This window comes from Natator depressus, chromosome 13, assembly GCF_965152275.1.
Source record: "Natator depressus isolate rNatDep1 chromosome 13, rNatDep2.hap1, whole genome shotgun sequence".
NCBI classification, from domain to species: Eukaryota; Metazoa; Chordata; order Testudines; family Cheloniidae; genus Natator; species Natator depressus.
In genome coordinates, this window is record NC_134246.1 from 30573301 (window position 1) to 30587875 (window position 14575).

General features: G+C 58.9%; 1 protein-coding gene across 1 annotated transcript; it reads left to right on the top strand.

Annotated features, from left to right (window-relative positions):
* Positions 1–1042: 1042 nt before the first annotated feature.
* On the top strand, positions 1043–14345 carry SLA2 (Src like adaptor 2). The gene is made up of 8 exons (XM_074969791.1): positions 1043–1348; positions 4588–4738; positions 6987–7086; positions 7813–7899; positions 9555–9658; positions 11764–11913; positions 12757–12889; positions 13312–14345. The coding sequence occupies exons 2-8, from the start codon at positions 4651–4653 to the stop codon at positions 13448–13450; spliced, it is 801 nt and encodes a 266-aa protein (XP_074825892.1). The 5' UTR covers positions 1043–1348; positions 4588–4650; the 3' UTR covers positions 13451–14345.
* Positions 14346–14575: the final 230 nt, after the last annotated feature.

The following is a 14575-nucleotide window of genomic DNA, read 5'->3' on the forward strand; positions in this document are numbered from 1 at the left end:
CAGAGCTGGGGGCCGGACCAAAGTACGAGGGGGCTATCAGACGGGCAGGAGGGCTCAAACACGGAATCTGGTTAGGGAGCGAGCTGTTAGCGGGTAATAAATGGGTAATTGACCCCATGCGCCCAAGGCCAGCTGGTCCAGGGGTCTTCACGCTGCCCTGCCTGGCACTGCACAGAGCGGCTGACCCCTGTGCCAAGCCAGCGTGGAGCACAGGAGCGAGGGGAGGCCTCTCAAGGAGCATTTCCACCTGCTTTGCATGGGGGCCAGCAGGAGCCAATCAGCAGCCTGACTCTCTGGGCCCTCCCTGGGCTTTCCTGCTTGGGCCGGCAGGCTGGACTGGTGAGGAGCCAAGGGGCTAAATGCCTGGAGGGTTATTTTATACCCGCACCAGGAAACCAAGGGGCTGTTTGAAACTTTTGGGTATATGTGCAAATGCCCGTACATGAGTGGGTGTGTTCAGATGTCTGTACCTGTACTGGGGGGAGGGGTTCAGTCACACATGGGGGGGGAGTTTAGGTGTACATACCTGTACGGGAGGAGGGGTTCAGGTGTGTGTACCGGTACGGGGAGGGGGGGTTTCAGATGTGCATGCCTGTAGGGGTGTGTGTGTGTGTGTGTGTGTGTGTTTAAACCCCGAGTCCAGTCCCGGGGAGGAATTCACCAGCTGGCTGGTGCCGACAGCTCCGGACCAGCCATATTCTCAAGGCTGGCTCCAGAGGAAGGGTGTCTTGCCCCTGCACCCTTCCCCAGTACCCCCAGCCAGCATCAGCAGATATGGGTCTGGTCCCATTCACAGGGACACCTGCCCCATGGAAACAGGATGCTGTAAGCAGCTGCTCTCTGAGCAGAAACAGAAATGAGCAAGCCAGCCTCCTCTCCAGCACTTGCGCACATCACAGGAAATGTGAACGGGTCGCCAGCTCCCGCCTGTCGCACGCCTCACACTCATGCTCAGCAATAAGCTACGCAGAAGTTTCTAGTACCAGAGGACAGCGGCACCTAGGAGAGAGAGACAAGCTTGCTGCCAGGGGGGTTCTGAACAGCATAATCCAGCAGCTGGGAGAGCCTGCAGTGGTGGGCTCTGCACTGCACAGGGGAGCCAGCAGCTGGGAGAGCCTGCAGTGGTGGGCTCTGCACTGCACAGGGGAGCCAGCAGCTGGGAGAGCCTGCAGTGGTGGGCTCAGAGGAATCCTAGTGCCTCCCTGTGTGCAGGTGGATTTTGCCCAGCACTGGAGTGACTCCTGCCCTAGGCAGCCTGCCGTAGCAGGAGGGGCACCACTGCAGACTCAGCACAGCGTCTGCCAAGCTCTGAGGAGCCCCGTTTCATCTTCATTGAGATGAGAGTCAAGTAAGTGGGACAAGTTTTTCTGCTGGGGGAAGTGGGGGCTGTTGGGGGCTGGCGAGCTCTGGTCCAGGGGCCTGTTCTGAGCTGATGGGCTGCATGTAATGAAGACGGTGCTTTTAATACCCTGCCTCCCACCTGCTGTCAGATGCCCTAAGGAGGAAGGAAGGAAAGTGTGCAGCTGCAGGCTGGTCAGCCCTCACGCCAGGCCCCTTCCTCAGGGCAGCAGGGCCAACACGTGCCCTGCTCAGTTGCTGTAGCCGTGTTGGAGCCCATTTGCCGGGGGCCCGGAGCTGTGCCAGAGGAAACGGGGGGAGCCGTGACTGTGCGATGGTACGCTGTGATAATGTGCTCGTCCCATTCAGCCCAGGCGCTCAAAGCCCTTTACAAACAGCGATGAACTAAGGCTCACAGCCCTCCCTGAGAGATTGGGGTCATTTCACCCACCACTGAAATGCAGCCACCTCTGGGGTGTAGTGCAGCAGCCGTCTAAAAACTTGCAGCACCACCACACCCCAGTTTGGCACTGGAGGTGAAGTGGGGGTGGGTGGCAGCAGGGGAAATTGATGTCCCGAGGGGCTAAATGGTGGTTCTGGTGCACAAGCAACAGGACAAAGTGGCCTGCCATGGCCAGCTGCCGCTGCTGGGAATGGGGGACAGCTAGCTACACAGGCCCTAGACTCCCACAGTGGCAGTGGGTCACCAGCCCTCTCTTGTAAGAATTACTCTGGGATCTTCAATGACCACAGACAGGCAGGATCCTGGGGTGCTCTTAGGCACGAGATCTCCATGACACCTGTGATCACTGCCTTGAGCCATTCCCTTGGGTCTCATTAGGAGGGGCGAATGCAGTGCTGGCCGTTTCATACGGCTCTCCCCACCAGCCGGCTGCCCTGACCTCGCAGCCTGCCTGCCTCAGTGGGGCTGTGGCGTCCCTGACCCAGTTAATGCGGGAGGCCCTGTCCAGATACGTCAAACTCTTTCCTGGCATGACTCTGGGGTGATGCCCTACTGCCATAAGCCCCCAGTTCCCCTTTGTGTTGCAGCAGGAGCCTCTGGGCTCGGAGTGTTCCCAAGCCCACCCAGCCTGCGACACGCTGGGGCTGGTTAGCCCCACTCAACAGCCCCAGTGCAGCACCTGGGCTGCAGGTTAAACCAAGAGCAACGACACAGAAAACCACCCAAACAAGGCTCCTCAGGCCCTGTTGGCCCCAGTGTCCGGAGGGCCCAGTAGACCTGTTGCCCAGAGGACATCTGGAGCCCAGGGCACAACACATAACAGCCAAATGGGGCCATTTTATAAACATCGCCGAGGCTAACGCACCAATGAGCGGGGGGTTGTATGGGCGGGTGTGTGTGAATAGCCAAGGTGAGCAGCCAGTCCCAGCAGGCCACCATCTGTCATGCCATGTAGACCTGGCTGCGCAGAGCTCAGGGCACGGCCCGCCCCAGGGCTGTCCCAGGCATAGGCAACATACGCAGCTGCGTAGGGCACCTGAAAATTTGGGGCACCACTGAGTCTTAGTGACAGGTTTCAGAGTAACAGCCGTGTTAGTCTGTATTCGCAAAAAGAAAAGGAGGACTTGTGGCACCTTAGAGACTAACCAATTTACTTGAGCACTGATTCTTAGTGTCCACCCTCCTGGCTTTCCTATCCCTGTTCCAACCCTTCCTGCATGCTCCCACAGCAGGCTGCTGCAGCCTGGTGTCTTCCTTGGGAGGGGATCTAGTAGTTAAAAGTGAAAAAGCTTCCAGATGCCAGACCTATTAGCACACCACTGAAACTGTTAAAGAGCCATTCAAGGGGTAATGAAGCCATTTAACAGGCATTTGCCAACCACCGGGTATATACTGTCAGTTTCTGAATTTACTGACAAAAAGAATTGTGCATGACTGTAATATTTACTCAGAACATGTCAGTCTACAGGACCTTAGTTTAAAATTTTCTTTAAAAATATTTCATTAGTGTGTTGGTGAAGATTATAAAATCACATCCCTAAAAAATCCTTGCATAGATTTTTAGATGCACAATCATCTTTAGCCTTAAATGCTTGGATCTTCAGACATAGAGTTTTTTAAATAAATCCTTCAAAAGACCACCCTTATCTAAAATACATATTTTAATTACTATAGTAAAAAAAACATGCTTCCAAAGTCTTCCTGTCCTTTCTGTCTATCCCTTTTTCCCTTCCCTCCCTTTCCCTTCCCCCTCCCCCCGTTGAAGAGAGCCTTTAAAGGGACAACACCCCTTTCCTTCCAGATAGCTGGACAAAGAGTTTCCCTTTCTTTACTTCTGTCTGATGAACCAGTTTTAAGAGAACCCTCCGGCAAAATCAGTACCTTTTAGTAAGATATAAAATCCTTTGTTATGCCTAAAATCTTTGGAAACATATTTTTTAAAAAGAACAGGAGTACTTGTGGCACCTTCGAGACTAACGAATTTATTAGAGCATAAGCTTTTGTGGGCTACAGCCCACTTCATCAGATGGAACATATATATACATACACACACACACACACACGTACAGATAAGTTGGAAGTTACCACACAAACTCTGAGAGGCTAATTAGTTAAGATGAGCTATTATCAGCAGGAGAAAAAAAAATTTTGTGGTGATAATCAAGATGACAAGAAGCTGTGAGGATACTTAACTTAAAGAAATAGTTTCAATAAGTGTAATGATCCAGCCACTCCCAGTCTCTGTTCAAACCCAAGTTAGTGGTATCTAGTTTGCATATTAATTCAAGCTCAGCAGTTTCTCGTTGGAGTCTGTTTTTGAAGCTTTTCTGTTGCAAAATTGCCACACTTAGATCTTTTTAGTGCTTCTAATTAGGTACCCTCTACATGTCCATTCTACGTGAGGGAGAGGGTATGGGGGTCTCTGCGGGGAACTGTGACTCTGTCACCGTGAGGCGGGCCGGGCATCTCGTTAGCCTTTTGCTGTCTCATCCCTCCTCACCCCCCGCTGGGCTGCGAGCTCGGGCTGCCGTCGGGCATAGGGGCACCCATTTAATAATACTGTGTAGGGCCCCATAAATCCTAAGGACGCCCCTCGCCCACCCCAGCAGGATGTGGCTCTGGGAGACAGTCGGCCATTTGAAAGCCTCACTGAGGGGCAGCAGGGTGCCCTGGGCAGCCCTCGGTGTGGGATGGCAGCCCGGGATCCCCCAAGACCGGGGTGGACAGGGAGCAGGGCAGGCAGCAGCCCACGAGCTCAAGCATTGAGCCATCCCTTGGTTTTTCAGCTTTCTCTCCCTGCTGCAGAAGGTCAGAGCTGTTTGCTGAGGCCCCGCTGGTGCCCGGGAGTGATGGGAAGTTTGCCCAGCAGGACGAAGCAGCTTGTCATTCAGTCCAGCCCAGCTGCTGCCATGCAGGCCACTGCCCCCGTGCAGACAGGTAGGACTCATGGCCCCTTTTGCAGCCCTGAGCAGCAGTGAGACGTGGGCTCGGAGTTCCCAGCCTGTGCAGAACAGCCCCATCCTGCATCCATCCCACTGGGGCACTGCAGCCCCCCTTCTCCTCTACGCCTACCCTGCCATCGTGCCCGGCCTGCTGGCTCAGCACAGAGCCCTAGGAATCGGCCTCTTCCGTTGCCGGTAGGACATGCGTGGCTCAGGTTCCAGCCTGTGCAGCGTCACTGTTCAAAGCCGCCAGAGACCCTGCCATGTCCTCCAGCAGCGAGGGGCGCAGGGGCCTGGCTGCCCAATGGCCAGACCCGGCTTCTCCAGCATGGAGGAGCAGGACAGGGCACCGAGCAGTTGTCTTTAGCGTGGGGAAGGGCTGGCAAGATGCCAAGGCTGCAGGCCCCTGGAGCACCGGTGACCTTCTCATTTCTCCTGGCTGGTTTGCACAAGGCTCCTCTTCCCTCCCTGTGCTGCTGCGCACTTACGGGGTGTCCTTTGCTAGGAGCCCAATAGTGTCCATCCACTGCTCTGGCCTGGCACTGAGGCATCCAGCACAGGCTCAGTCTGGGAGGAGTGAGGCTGGCAGGAAAGGCTGGCACCTCTCCCTGCACAGAACGAGGGTTGCATTTCACACGACTCCTGCCCCGTTTGCACTGGGGCCCTGTGTCTGAGCCAGGGAGTGCCCCGGGAGAGCTGGGCTGGCAGGAGCATGCAGAGCCTGTCGGCGAGGCCCACAGGCAGAGCGCAAGGAGAAAACAGGCTGGTTCTTGTCTTTCCCAGCGGGGTCTGAGAGCACCTGGGGCACTGGGGGGCTTGGCTTCAGCTGAGCCAACCTGCTCCAGCAATCCAGGCTGTGCTCCAAACAGGCAATTCTATTCCCCCTCTATTCAGCACTGGTGGGGGCACATCTGGAGTACTGCGTCCAGTTTTGGGGCCTCAGCTACAGAAAGGATGTGGACAAATTGGAGAGAGTCCAGCGGAGGGCAACAAAAATGATCAGGGAGATGGGACACATGATTTACGAGGAGAGGCTGAGGGAACTGGGATGATTTAGTCTGCAGAAGAGAAGAGTGAGGGGGGATTTGATAGCAGCCTTCAACTACTTGAAGGGGGGTTCCAAAGAGGATGGATCTAGACTGTTCTCAGAGGTGGCAGATGACGGAACAAGAATCAATGGTCTCAAGTTGCAGTGGGGGAGGTCTAGGTTGGATATTAGGAAACACTATTTCACTAGGAGGGTGGTGAAGCACTGGAACGCATTACCTAGGGAGGTGGTAGAATCTCCTTCCTTAGAGGTTTTTAAGGTCAGGCTTGACAAAGCCCTGGCTGGGATGGTTTAGTTGGGGTTGGTCCTGCTCTGAGCAGAGGGTTGCACTAGATGGCCTCCTGATGTCCCTTCCAACCCTGATATTCTATGATTCTATGAACTCATGGGCATGAGCAAAACCCGAGTGACTCGTGGCTGGCTGGGCCTGGAACCAAGGCCTCTGGGGAAGTACTGTACAGTGCAGAGCAGACATCCCACCCTTCCCCCAGCACTGCTAGAAACCCTGCCCCAGCACAGTGCCATCCAGTGGTCACCTATAGCCCCTGCAACTGGGCAAGTCCCACAGTGCCAAACGCAAGGGGCCGAGCATGAGGCTGACTCACCCCCACTGAGGTTGCATGGGTGCGGGGTATAAATCCCAGCAAGACCCCTGCAGTGGGGGCTAGTGCTGTGCTGCTGGCCTCACGCACGCAAACCTCACAGCCAGGCCCCCAAAAAGCATGAGATTGGCTTAAAATCTTTCAATTTAAAAAAAAAATCCTAATAATTGGGTGGGGGGATGTCTTTGTCTGTAACTTTCTGAGGTGGGAGGGACCATGCTCTCTGGCTTGGGGGAGGGGGTGCACTCCAGCTTCTGGGGTCGCGCTCCGTGCCTTGCGGGGGGTTGCACTCTCCGGCTTTGGGGCCATGCTTTCTGGATTTTGGGGCTGGCCACTGACTCTTTTTCCTGAAAGCCCCGATTCTCCAGCACTCCTGGCTCTGGGATCTGAGGCTCGAAAGAAAACACGACCTCCCACAAGAGTCAACACACCACAAAGGCCGTTCCTGCACATACCCCTTCTCTGGGCACCCGCTGGGAGCCACGGGCCTGCTCACCCCGGCACTGCTCTGCCCCTCTCGCCAGGCCACGGGCGTGCCCCCATGGGTGGGGATGGGCAGTGCTGTGCTCTGAGGTGCTATGGTCTCTCGGCAGGTCTGAACAGCTACGTGGCAGTTGCCTTGTGCTCTTTCCCCGCGGGTGGGGAGGTGGAGACCATCCTGAGACCAGGAGAACAGCTGAACGTCCTCTCTGAGTAAGTCCCACATGGGAGCAGCCTGGCTGCCCAGGGCTAAGCCCCAAGTGCCACCCCAGGGGCCGGACAGGAGACTGAGGCCTCCCCGGACCGGGGTGCTCACCGGGCTGTGCCTGAGCCCTCATTATACTGTGCCAGGCTGAACCAGGTTGGCACATAGGGGCTCTGCCCCCCCCAGAGACGCATGGCCTCTCAACACATGGCCACAGCAGCCAGTGCTACAGCCTCCGGCTTCCCCAGGCCCTGGGGCACCCTAGGAGAGGCTCTTGTCGTGTATTTCCCATGCCCTGCAATCCTGCCTGCAGGGACATGTGCTGGAGCCTGCCTCTGGCCTGGGGCTCACACGGGGCTCTGCTCTCTGTCAGGTGCCAGGACGCGGAGCCGTCACAGGGGAGCAGCCTCTGCTGACCCATTCCTGGCTCCCGGCAAGCCTCGTGCCCCACGGGAACAGCGTCTGGCTGTGTGGGGAGCTGTGCCCTGCAGGCACGTTTCAAGCGCCCATGGAATCGAGCCCCAGTGCTTTGATTTCAGGAGCCCTCAGAAACTCAGGACACAGCAAGAAAGAGGCCCTTGGTGAGCTCAGTGGGCTGAGATGGCTGGCTGTACGTTGGAGGGGGAGGGGGTCAACCTATGCAAGGAGCTGCAGGGCTACCAGCACAGCCCAGCCTGGGGCCTTGGTTGGAGGCAAGTGGCCGTGGCATTCCTGGAAACTCTTCTCTCTTACAGGGATGGGGAATGGTGGAACGTGGTGTCGCTAGCCACCGGCAAGGAGTGTTCGGTCCCCAGCAGCCACGTGGCGAAGGTGTGGCACAGGTAGGAGCCCACGGGCCTGGCGTTACCAGTGCTGTTGTTTAGTGCTGTATCACGGCAGTGCGGGGCCAGGGCTCCTGGAGCCGGATGATGCAGAGACACAGGAAGGCACTCCTGCAAACAGCGGTGGGAATGCGCAGGACAGTAACGTTACTGCTGGCTGTTTGCAGGCAGGGTGAGTCACCCCGTGGGGCTGTGCCAGATAGGCAGGGGGGCTGGAACATCTCTGCTCGGTGTCCTCATCCGGTATCCTCATTTTGAACCTCTGACCCTCACTCCGGTCCCTGTTTTTCATTAGTTGTCCCCCGTAATCTGTTGGTCCCTGGGTCCAGTGGTCCCTCCCGCTAGGCTGGTGGAGGGGCCTTTAGCAGTGAGTGGGCTTGCGCCCACCCACTTCCCGGGTTTTTCCAATATGACCTGGGGCTCTGCAGGCCGTAGGTACCCATGGGCTCAGTGCACTCAGGCAGTGCTGGGGCCCAGAGCCTCACCTGGTGCCTCACGGATGCAGAGCTAGGGAGAAGGGGAGGCAGCCCCCATGCTCCAGGCCACCCCTCCCATCCCTGCAATGGGCTCAGGGCATGGGGGGCTGAGATGGGGCCTGTCCCCGGAGTGAGGCTGGCGCATGCAGGGGCCACCCAGCGGCTGTCAGAGGGTCAGCTGGGATGTGGTGGAGGGGGTCGGGCTCCAGGTGAAGCACGGGCAGCCCTAGAGCTGAGCAAGTGGCAAACTCTGCTACGCAGGTGGCAGGGAGCTGCACGTGCCCCCACAGGCTTCCTGATGCAGCTGAGACCCCCTGAGCGACACCCGCTGAGCCACAGCTTCCTCTCCCCTCCCCCCAGCTATTGTCTCCTGCTCCTTTGAACAGAGCTGGGGCTGAAATGCAGAACACGGGCCCCACTGGAGGCAAAACCAGCGTCAAGCCAGTCGGCCCTGCTCCCGGCCCCTTTGCGGCGACTCTCCAGAACACGCTTTGGCATTTGTACCGTGGCGGTGGTGTTGCTGAAGCCTCAGCATGGTGCCGGGGGCTCTGTGGTGCTGACAGGGGGCCGGGCCGGCGCTCCAGGAAGACGCAGCCTGACGAGTTGGGTTCTTGGCTAGTCTGAACACCGGAGTTAGCTTCCTGGAGCCCATGTTACGCCCTGGCCACTGGGCCATTGAGTCCTGACCGCGTGTGGGCATGGAAGGCATTGTGTGCGGGGGAGGTGTAACAGTGCTGGCCTGGCCTGTCCGCCTTCCTACGTTCCCCTTCCTGGCAGTGTTGCCTTTCGCTGCCGGTCTCCAAGCCCACGTGGTGTTGCTGTGTGCCATCAGCCAGCGCAGCCGGTCCAGCCGGGAGGCAGCTGCCTTGTGCTGCCGGGTGAAGTCGTCCCATGGTGTGATTCCCCCCAGAGGAAGCCTGGGCCATGTGTAACGAACAGCCTGGCCATGAGTCTGGGCCCCAGGGAACATGTGGCTCGGGTGGGAGCCAGGAATGGGACCACGCAGTCTACCCTGCAGTCCGTCCCCTGCCAAGGCAGGGCTGTCCTCATAGTGGGGGAGGGCTGAGCCTTGCCTGCCCTGGAGGGCAGCTCCGCAGTAGGGCGGGGCGCTGGGATGGCGTAGGAGTGGGGCTGCCTGCTGCCAACCCCCGGTGCTCAGCGTCCTGTCACTGCTGCCAGGTGGCTGTACGAGGGCGTTAGCCGGGAGAAAGCCGAGGAGCTGCTGCTTCTGCCATGCAACCGCAGCGGTTCCTTCCTGATCCGAGAGAGCCAGACCAGGCAAGGTAAGTAACTCCACAGAGCTGCTGCCAAGAGCCCACCACCTGCCAGCCGGGCTGGAGCAGAGGGGCCAGGAACCACGGGGCTGGTTCCTCTTAGTGAGCAGGAGCCCTGCAGCGAGATGCCTGGGCACTGCCCCACCCATATGCCCACCCCGAGGCTGCCAGCCTCACATTTGGGCAGTGTCCCAGCCCCAGAGCTCACCCCACAGCGCCTCCTGCCATGCCCAGGCTGTCCCTGACGGGGGAAGGGCTCCAGGGTCACGGATATTTCTGGGCTGCTGCCGTCAATATGGCTCAGGACAGAGTCTAGCCTGGGCTGGTGCCTGTTTTTGGGCACAGCTGGGCGCCTGAGCAGGGAATTGCTGTGCACCCCCAGCCCATCCTGGCCTCTCCCCAGAAGGCGCCTGGCCACTCTTGTGGGGAATGACAGAGACGGGGCAAAGGGCTCTCAGGGCCCAAGTGCATGAGAGCCTCAGCTACTGTCGGAATTGCTGCTAAAAGGCTGCTCGTTGATACACACAGCTGCCAAACTGGCCCCCCCACACCCCTGTGGGAGCACAGAGCCTGGGGGTGGGCCTTTGCTGCTCGCTGCTTGGGGCTGCATGCGAAAGGGAGGGCTGGTGTGAGGGGAAGTTCACCCGTTGCGGCAGCTGTTTGGTGGGGCACGGCTCTGCGAGGCAGCCGCGCACCTGTTTCCACTGAGGTCAGATCCCTGCTCTCAGGTGTGATGTTGGTGCCTTTCCAGGTCTGCGCTCCTGCAGCGGGCTGGGGCTGAAATGGCCCCAGCATAACTTAGAGCGGCCCCGGGGCACAAAGAAAGATTTCACTGACAATCCTGGGCCCCCTTAAAATGTTAGCTCCCCCTCGCAGCTCGTGGAGCAGGGCTGGGGCCCAGAACTGGACCTGTACCTTTCCCTAAAAGGCCTGCTAAGTCGATCATTGGCGATCCAAGGCAGGGGCTGGCTTTCTGCCCGCACTGGCCACTATGCCAAAGCGCTAGGTCTGTGTAGTGACAGCCCAGCAGGGCAGAGCTGAGTCAGGCCCGGGCAGAGCGGCCCAGGACGGTTCGGTCCCAGCTGGCCCAAAGGAAGCGCTGGATGCTAAAGCACAAGCTCTTTAGAAGTGGAAGCCTGCCCCTGCACACATCAGCTGCTGCGTGTCGTACTCACGGCTCCTGCTGCCTTCCCCAGGGCCACTCACGGTAGGAAGCAGGCGCCTGCTGGCTCAGGGGCCAGAGGACCAACGGTTTCAAGGGCTGAATTCAATGTGTTATTTACTGAGGCCTCCAGCCTCATCTGCGGTGCACATGACGGCAATGTGTAGTGCAGTGGCCTTATCTCCGATCACTTGCACCTGCAGCTTTAGCTCGCTGACAAGCCCAGCGGTTTCCTGAGTACACTGGGTTTGTGTCACACTTCCCTCCCCCCGCTCCCCACTGCCCCCAGGCAGAAAGCTTCCTGCAGCATTCAGTTACCAGCTTAGGAACTGAAAACCTTGCTGTGCGTGCCGTGACAGGAAAGCGACCCCACCACCGGGCTGGCCAGTGCGCAAGTGTGCTTCCCGCAGGCAGGGCTCCCTGGGCTAAGCACACAGCCCAGGCCAGGCAGCCAGCTGGCTCTGGGCCCCAGGCTCAGGCACTCTGGAGCAGGTATTCCAAGGACAAGGGGATCTCGCACTTTGCCTGATGTGGGGGCAAGAGGGAGGGGAGGCGTAAGGGCGGCAAAGCCTATCTAGGCCATCAGCCCCATGGCTGTCCAGCAACTGATCAGTTTGGCTTGTGGTGCAGAAAATGGGCCAGTTAGACCCCAGCTTGTGAAAATCCCATTTTGCTGCTGTCAATTGGCTGATGTGCCCAATGAGTCTGTTCCCCACACCAATCAGCGTTCAGTGTTGAGCACAAACACAGGGCTCCACCCTAATCCGAATGGTCCTAACCCCCAGGGGCTGCTCGGGCTGGGGCCTGCTGCCATGGGGTTGGGTCCAGTGCAGTTGCAATGAAGCCGACGTGCTGGTGTGACAGGAGGCCCCTGCCCCAACTCCGAGCCGTGTCCCCGGCCGTGGCAGTGTTCTGGAGCCAGGGCACTGGGTCATGACTGCTCCCCTTGCAGGCTGCTACTCCTTGTCGGTCAGGCACACCAACCACTCCTCCTGGGACTCCGTCAAACACTATCGCATCAACCGCCTGGAGAACAGCTGGCTCTACATCGCCCCACGCCTCACCTTCCCCAGCCTGCAGGCGCTGGTGGACTATTACTCCGGTAACAGCCCAGGTTCTAACGAGCCCCTGCCCCAATGGGAAGCGGCCATCAATGTGCGCAGCCCAGGGCCTGCAGGCCCCCACGGACGCTGTGGCGGGGGGAGAAAGGGAGACTCACCAAGGAGCTCAGGGTGCCAACCTTGCCCCAGGACAGCCAGAGCGCAGGGACTGGGGTGGCAGCCCCTGCTCCCCAATTCCTACCCAGCCTGGGCTCTTAGCCCCATTTTTTTGGGGTGGGGGGCAGGGGTGAATCCAGGAATAGGTCCTTGTCTTTAGGGATGGTGCTGCTTGGAGCAGGCGTAAGTGCCCCGGGTTGGTAACACCCCTCAGTACCTTTCCCCCCTCCCAGTGGCAGGGCCACACCATGGGCCCTACTGCTCATGCTCCAGTGAGGAGCATGCAGCCCAGAGCCAGACTTGGCCACATCTGACTGCGCTGCCCCCGATGTACTTGGGGGGCTGCATGCTCCTCCCTGCTTGCCCCAAGCCAGTCCCACTGTGCGCGTGACTTGCAGGGGTCAAGGCTGCAGAGCTGTGTCTGAAAGCAGGCCCGGGGTGCTGGGTGTGGTCCAGCAGCCCAGCGCCGCTTGGCAGAGTGCTCCAAGCCGCCCAGCAACGAGCAGCCTGCACTACTTGACCCCGAGCAGCAGCGCTCATGGGCCGGCTCTGCTCATTTCCAGCTGCCCCTTGGTGTGAGCAGGGCGCCATCCTGCAGCCGGGCGGCCTGTCAGTGCAGCTGGCACCCCAGCAGAGGAGCGTGTGTCTGGGATGCACGCAGGGTGTGCATGCCCCGGGGGCAGGTGAATGGGACACTATTGCTGATGCTCCCTGTGTCTCTGCCCCAGAAATCGGGGATGGGTTGTGCTGCCTCCTCAAGGAGCCGTGCTTCACCCAAGGAGCCGTGCGAGCCCCAGCCCAGGACCTGGCGCCGCCTGTGGTCATCAAGAAATCGGCTCTCAACTGGCAGGAGCTCGACAGGTAGGAAGCTGCTGGCAGGAAAGGGTGCTGCCCCACTCTGGCGGGGGCTGGAACGGCTCCACGGCTCTTTGGGATGGCAGGAGTGGAGACCTCCTTGTGCACTGGGGGGTGGGGGAGAGCCCTGCTGTGGGGGGACCTGCAATGCCCCCCTGCCCACTCCTGGCCCATCTGGGTGCAGGATCTAGGGTGCACGGCTCCCCAGGGTCTGGGTGCTGAGCAGGGAGTGGGCCTCCAAGGACCCACCAGACACAAGGGGACACAGCAGCTCAGGCTGGGGGCCTGTCTGCCTCTAGGCTGATGCTTAGCCTTGATGCCAGCGATGCTGACACTGGCTAGAGCGGGGGGCAGGGCCAAGTCTGGCGGGTGCCAGGCTGCTGGTGAATAGCGTGACTGTCCTAAGCATGCCTCTCTTCTGTCTGTAGCTCGGCCCTGTTATCGGAGGCTCCGCCCACAGAGGGGGAGTCCCCAGTCAGCCTGGGCCTGCGGGAAGCCATCAGCTCCTACCTCTTTCTGACGGAAGAGCTGCCCCCGGAGAAGGGCAGTATGTGGAAGAGCACCTGAGGGTGCCGTACCCAGCACATGGCGCCAGGGACTGCGGGGCTGCAGTCTCAGCCAACCAAGCTGCTTCCCCTGCCCCTGGACTTTCACCCCACACACGCACCATATAAATTATTTCCCTTCTGCAAAGTAATTTATTGCAGCACCACTGCTCTGAGCTGTCCCCCGGCTGGCCTTGTCTCATGCTTCCACCCAGCTGGGTGGCTGGTTGGGTGGGGAGGTTTTGGTGCTTTGGGTCTGACTCAGGCCCAGCTGGGCCTGGATCCACTGCTCGCCACAAGGAACCTAGCACCTGCTGCTCGGAGTCACTCTCTCACCTCCAGTGCTGGCGGCTTTGGCCGAGTAAGCTGCTGCCTGGAAATCCCAGCCCGCAGGCAGCCTCTGAGGGCACCTTACCGGGCCCAGCACCCTGGGTCCAGTGGCCAAATGGAAAGGACTTGCTCGGAAGAGGAGTTTTTGGTGAATTATAATGCACAGAGGCCCTGTTATGTGCTGTTTGTAAGAGAGTTCGATGCCAGTGAAGGTGACGGACTGGCCCTGCCTAACACTGAATATAACAGACAGCGATGGGCCAGAATCAGCCTGCGCCCCTCAGTCCTGACCTGCGTGGTCCATCCACAGCTCTGCCGACTCTGGCCTCACGGGCCCTCCGAGCACCAGCAAGGGCTAGGGTTTGCACAGAGAGCTGGGGCCATCGCCAACTGCACGCTCCTGTGTGTCTGATGTCAGCCTGTCATCTTGCGCCTGCAGCAGCGAAAGACAAGTCTCTCTCTGCACCTGGTGCAGAGACAAGCTCCCCTAAGCCCTAAAGCCAGGCCATGCAGCCCTGTAAGACACTGGCCCGGCCCAAACAGTTCATAAACTAGAGGTGCCATGAGCCTGAGGTCAGGAAATGGCCCCCAACTACTGGGCTGTATCTGTCAACTGAAATAAAATGCAAATATTGAATAACTGAGCTGTGTCGTGTGGCAATGGCACCAGCACACCCCACCCCCACCCCATGGCAGGTAATGGCCCCAGGGCAGGACATTCAGGCAGTTTAGCTCATGAAATGTATCTAATACGCTGCATAGAGGCTGCATTTCCTGATTTCGTGCAAAATCAGCATGTGAAAAACTGGCTGAGGTT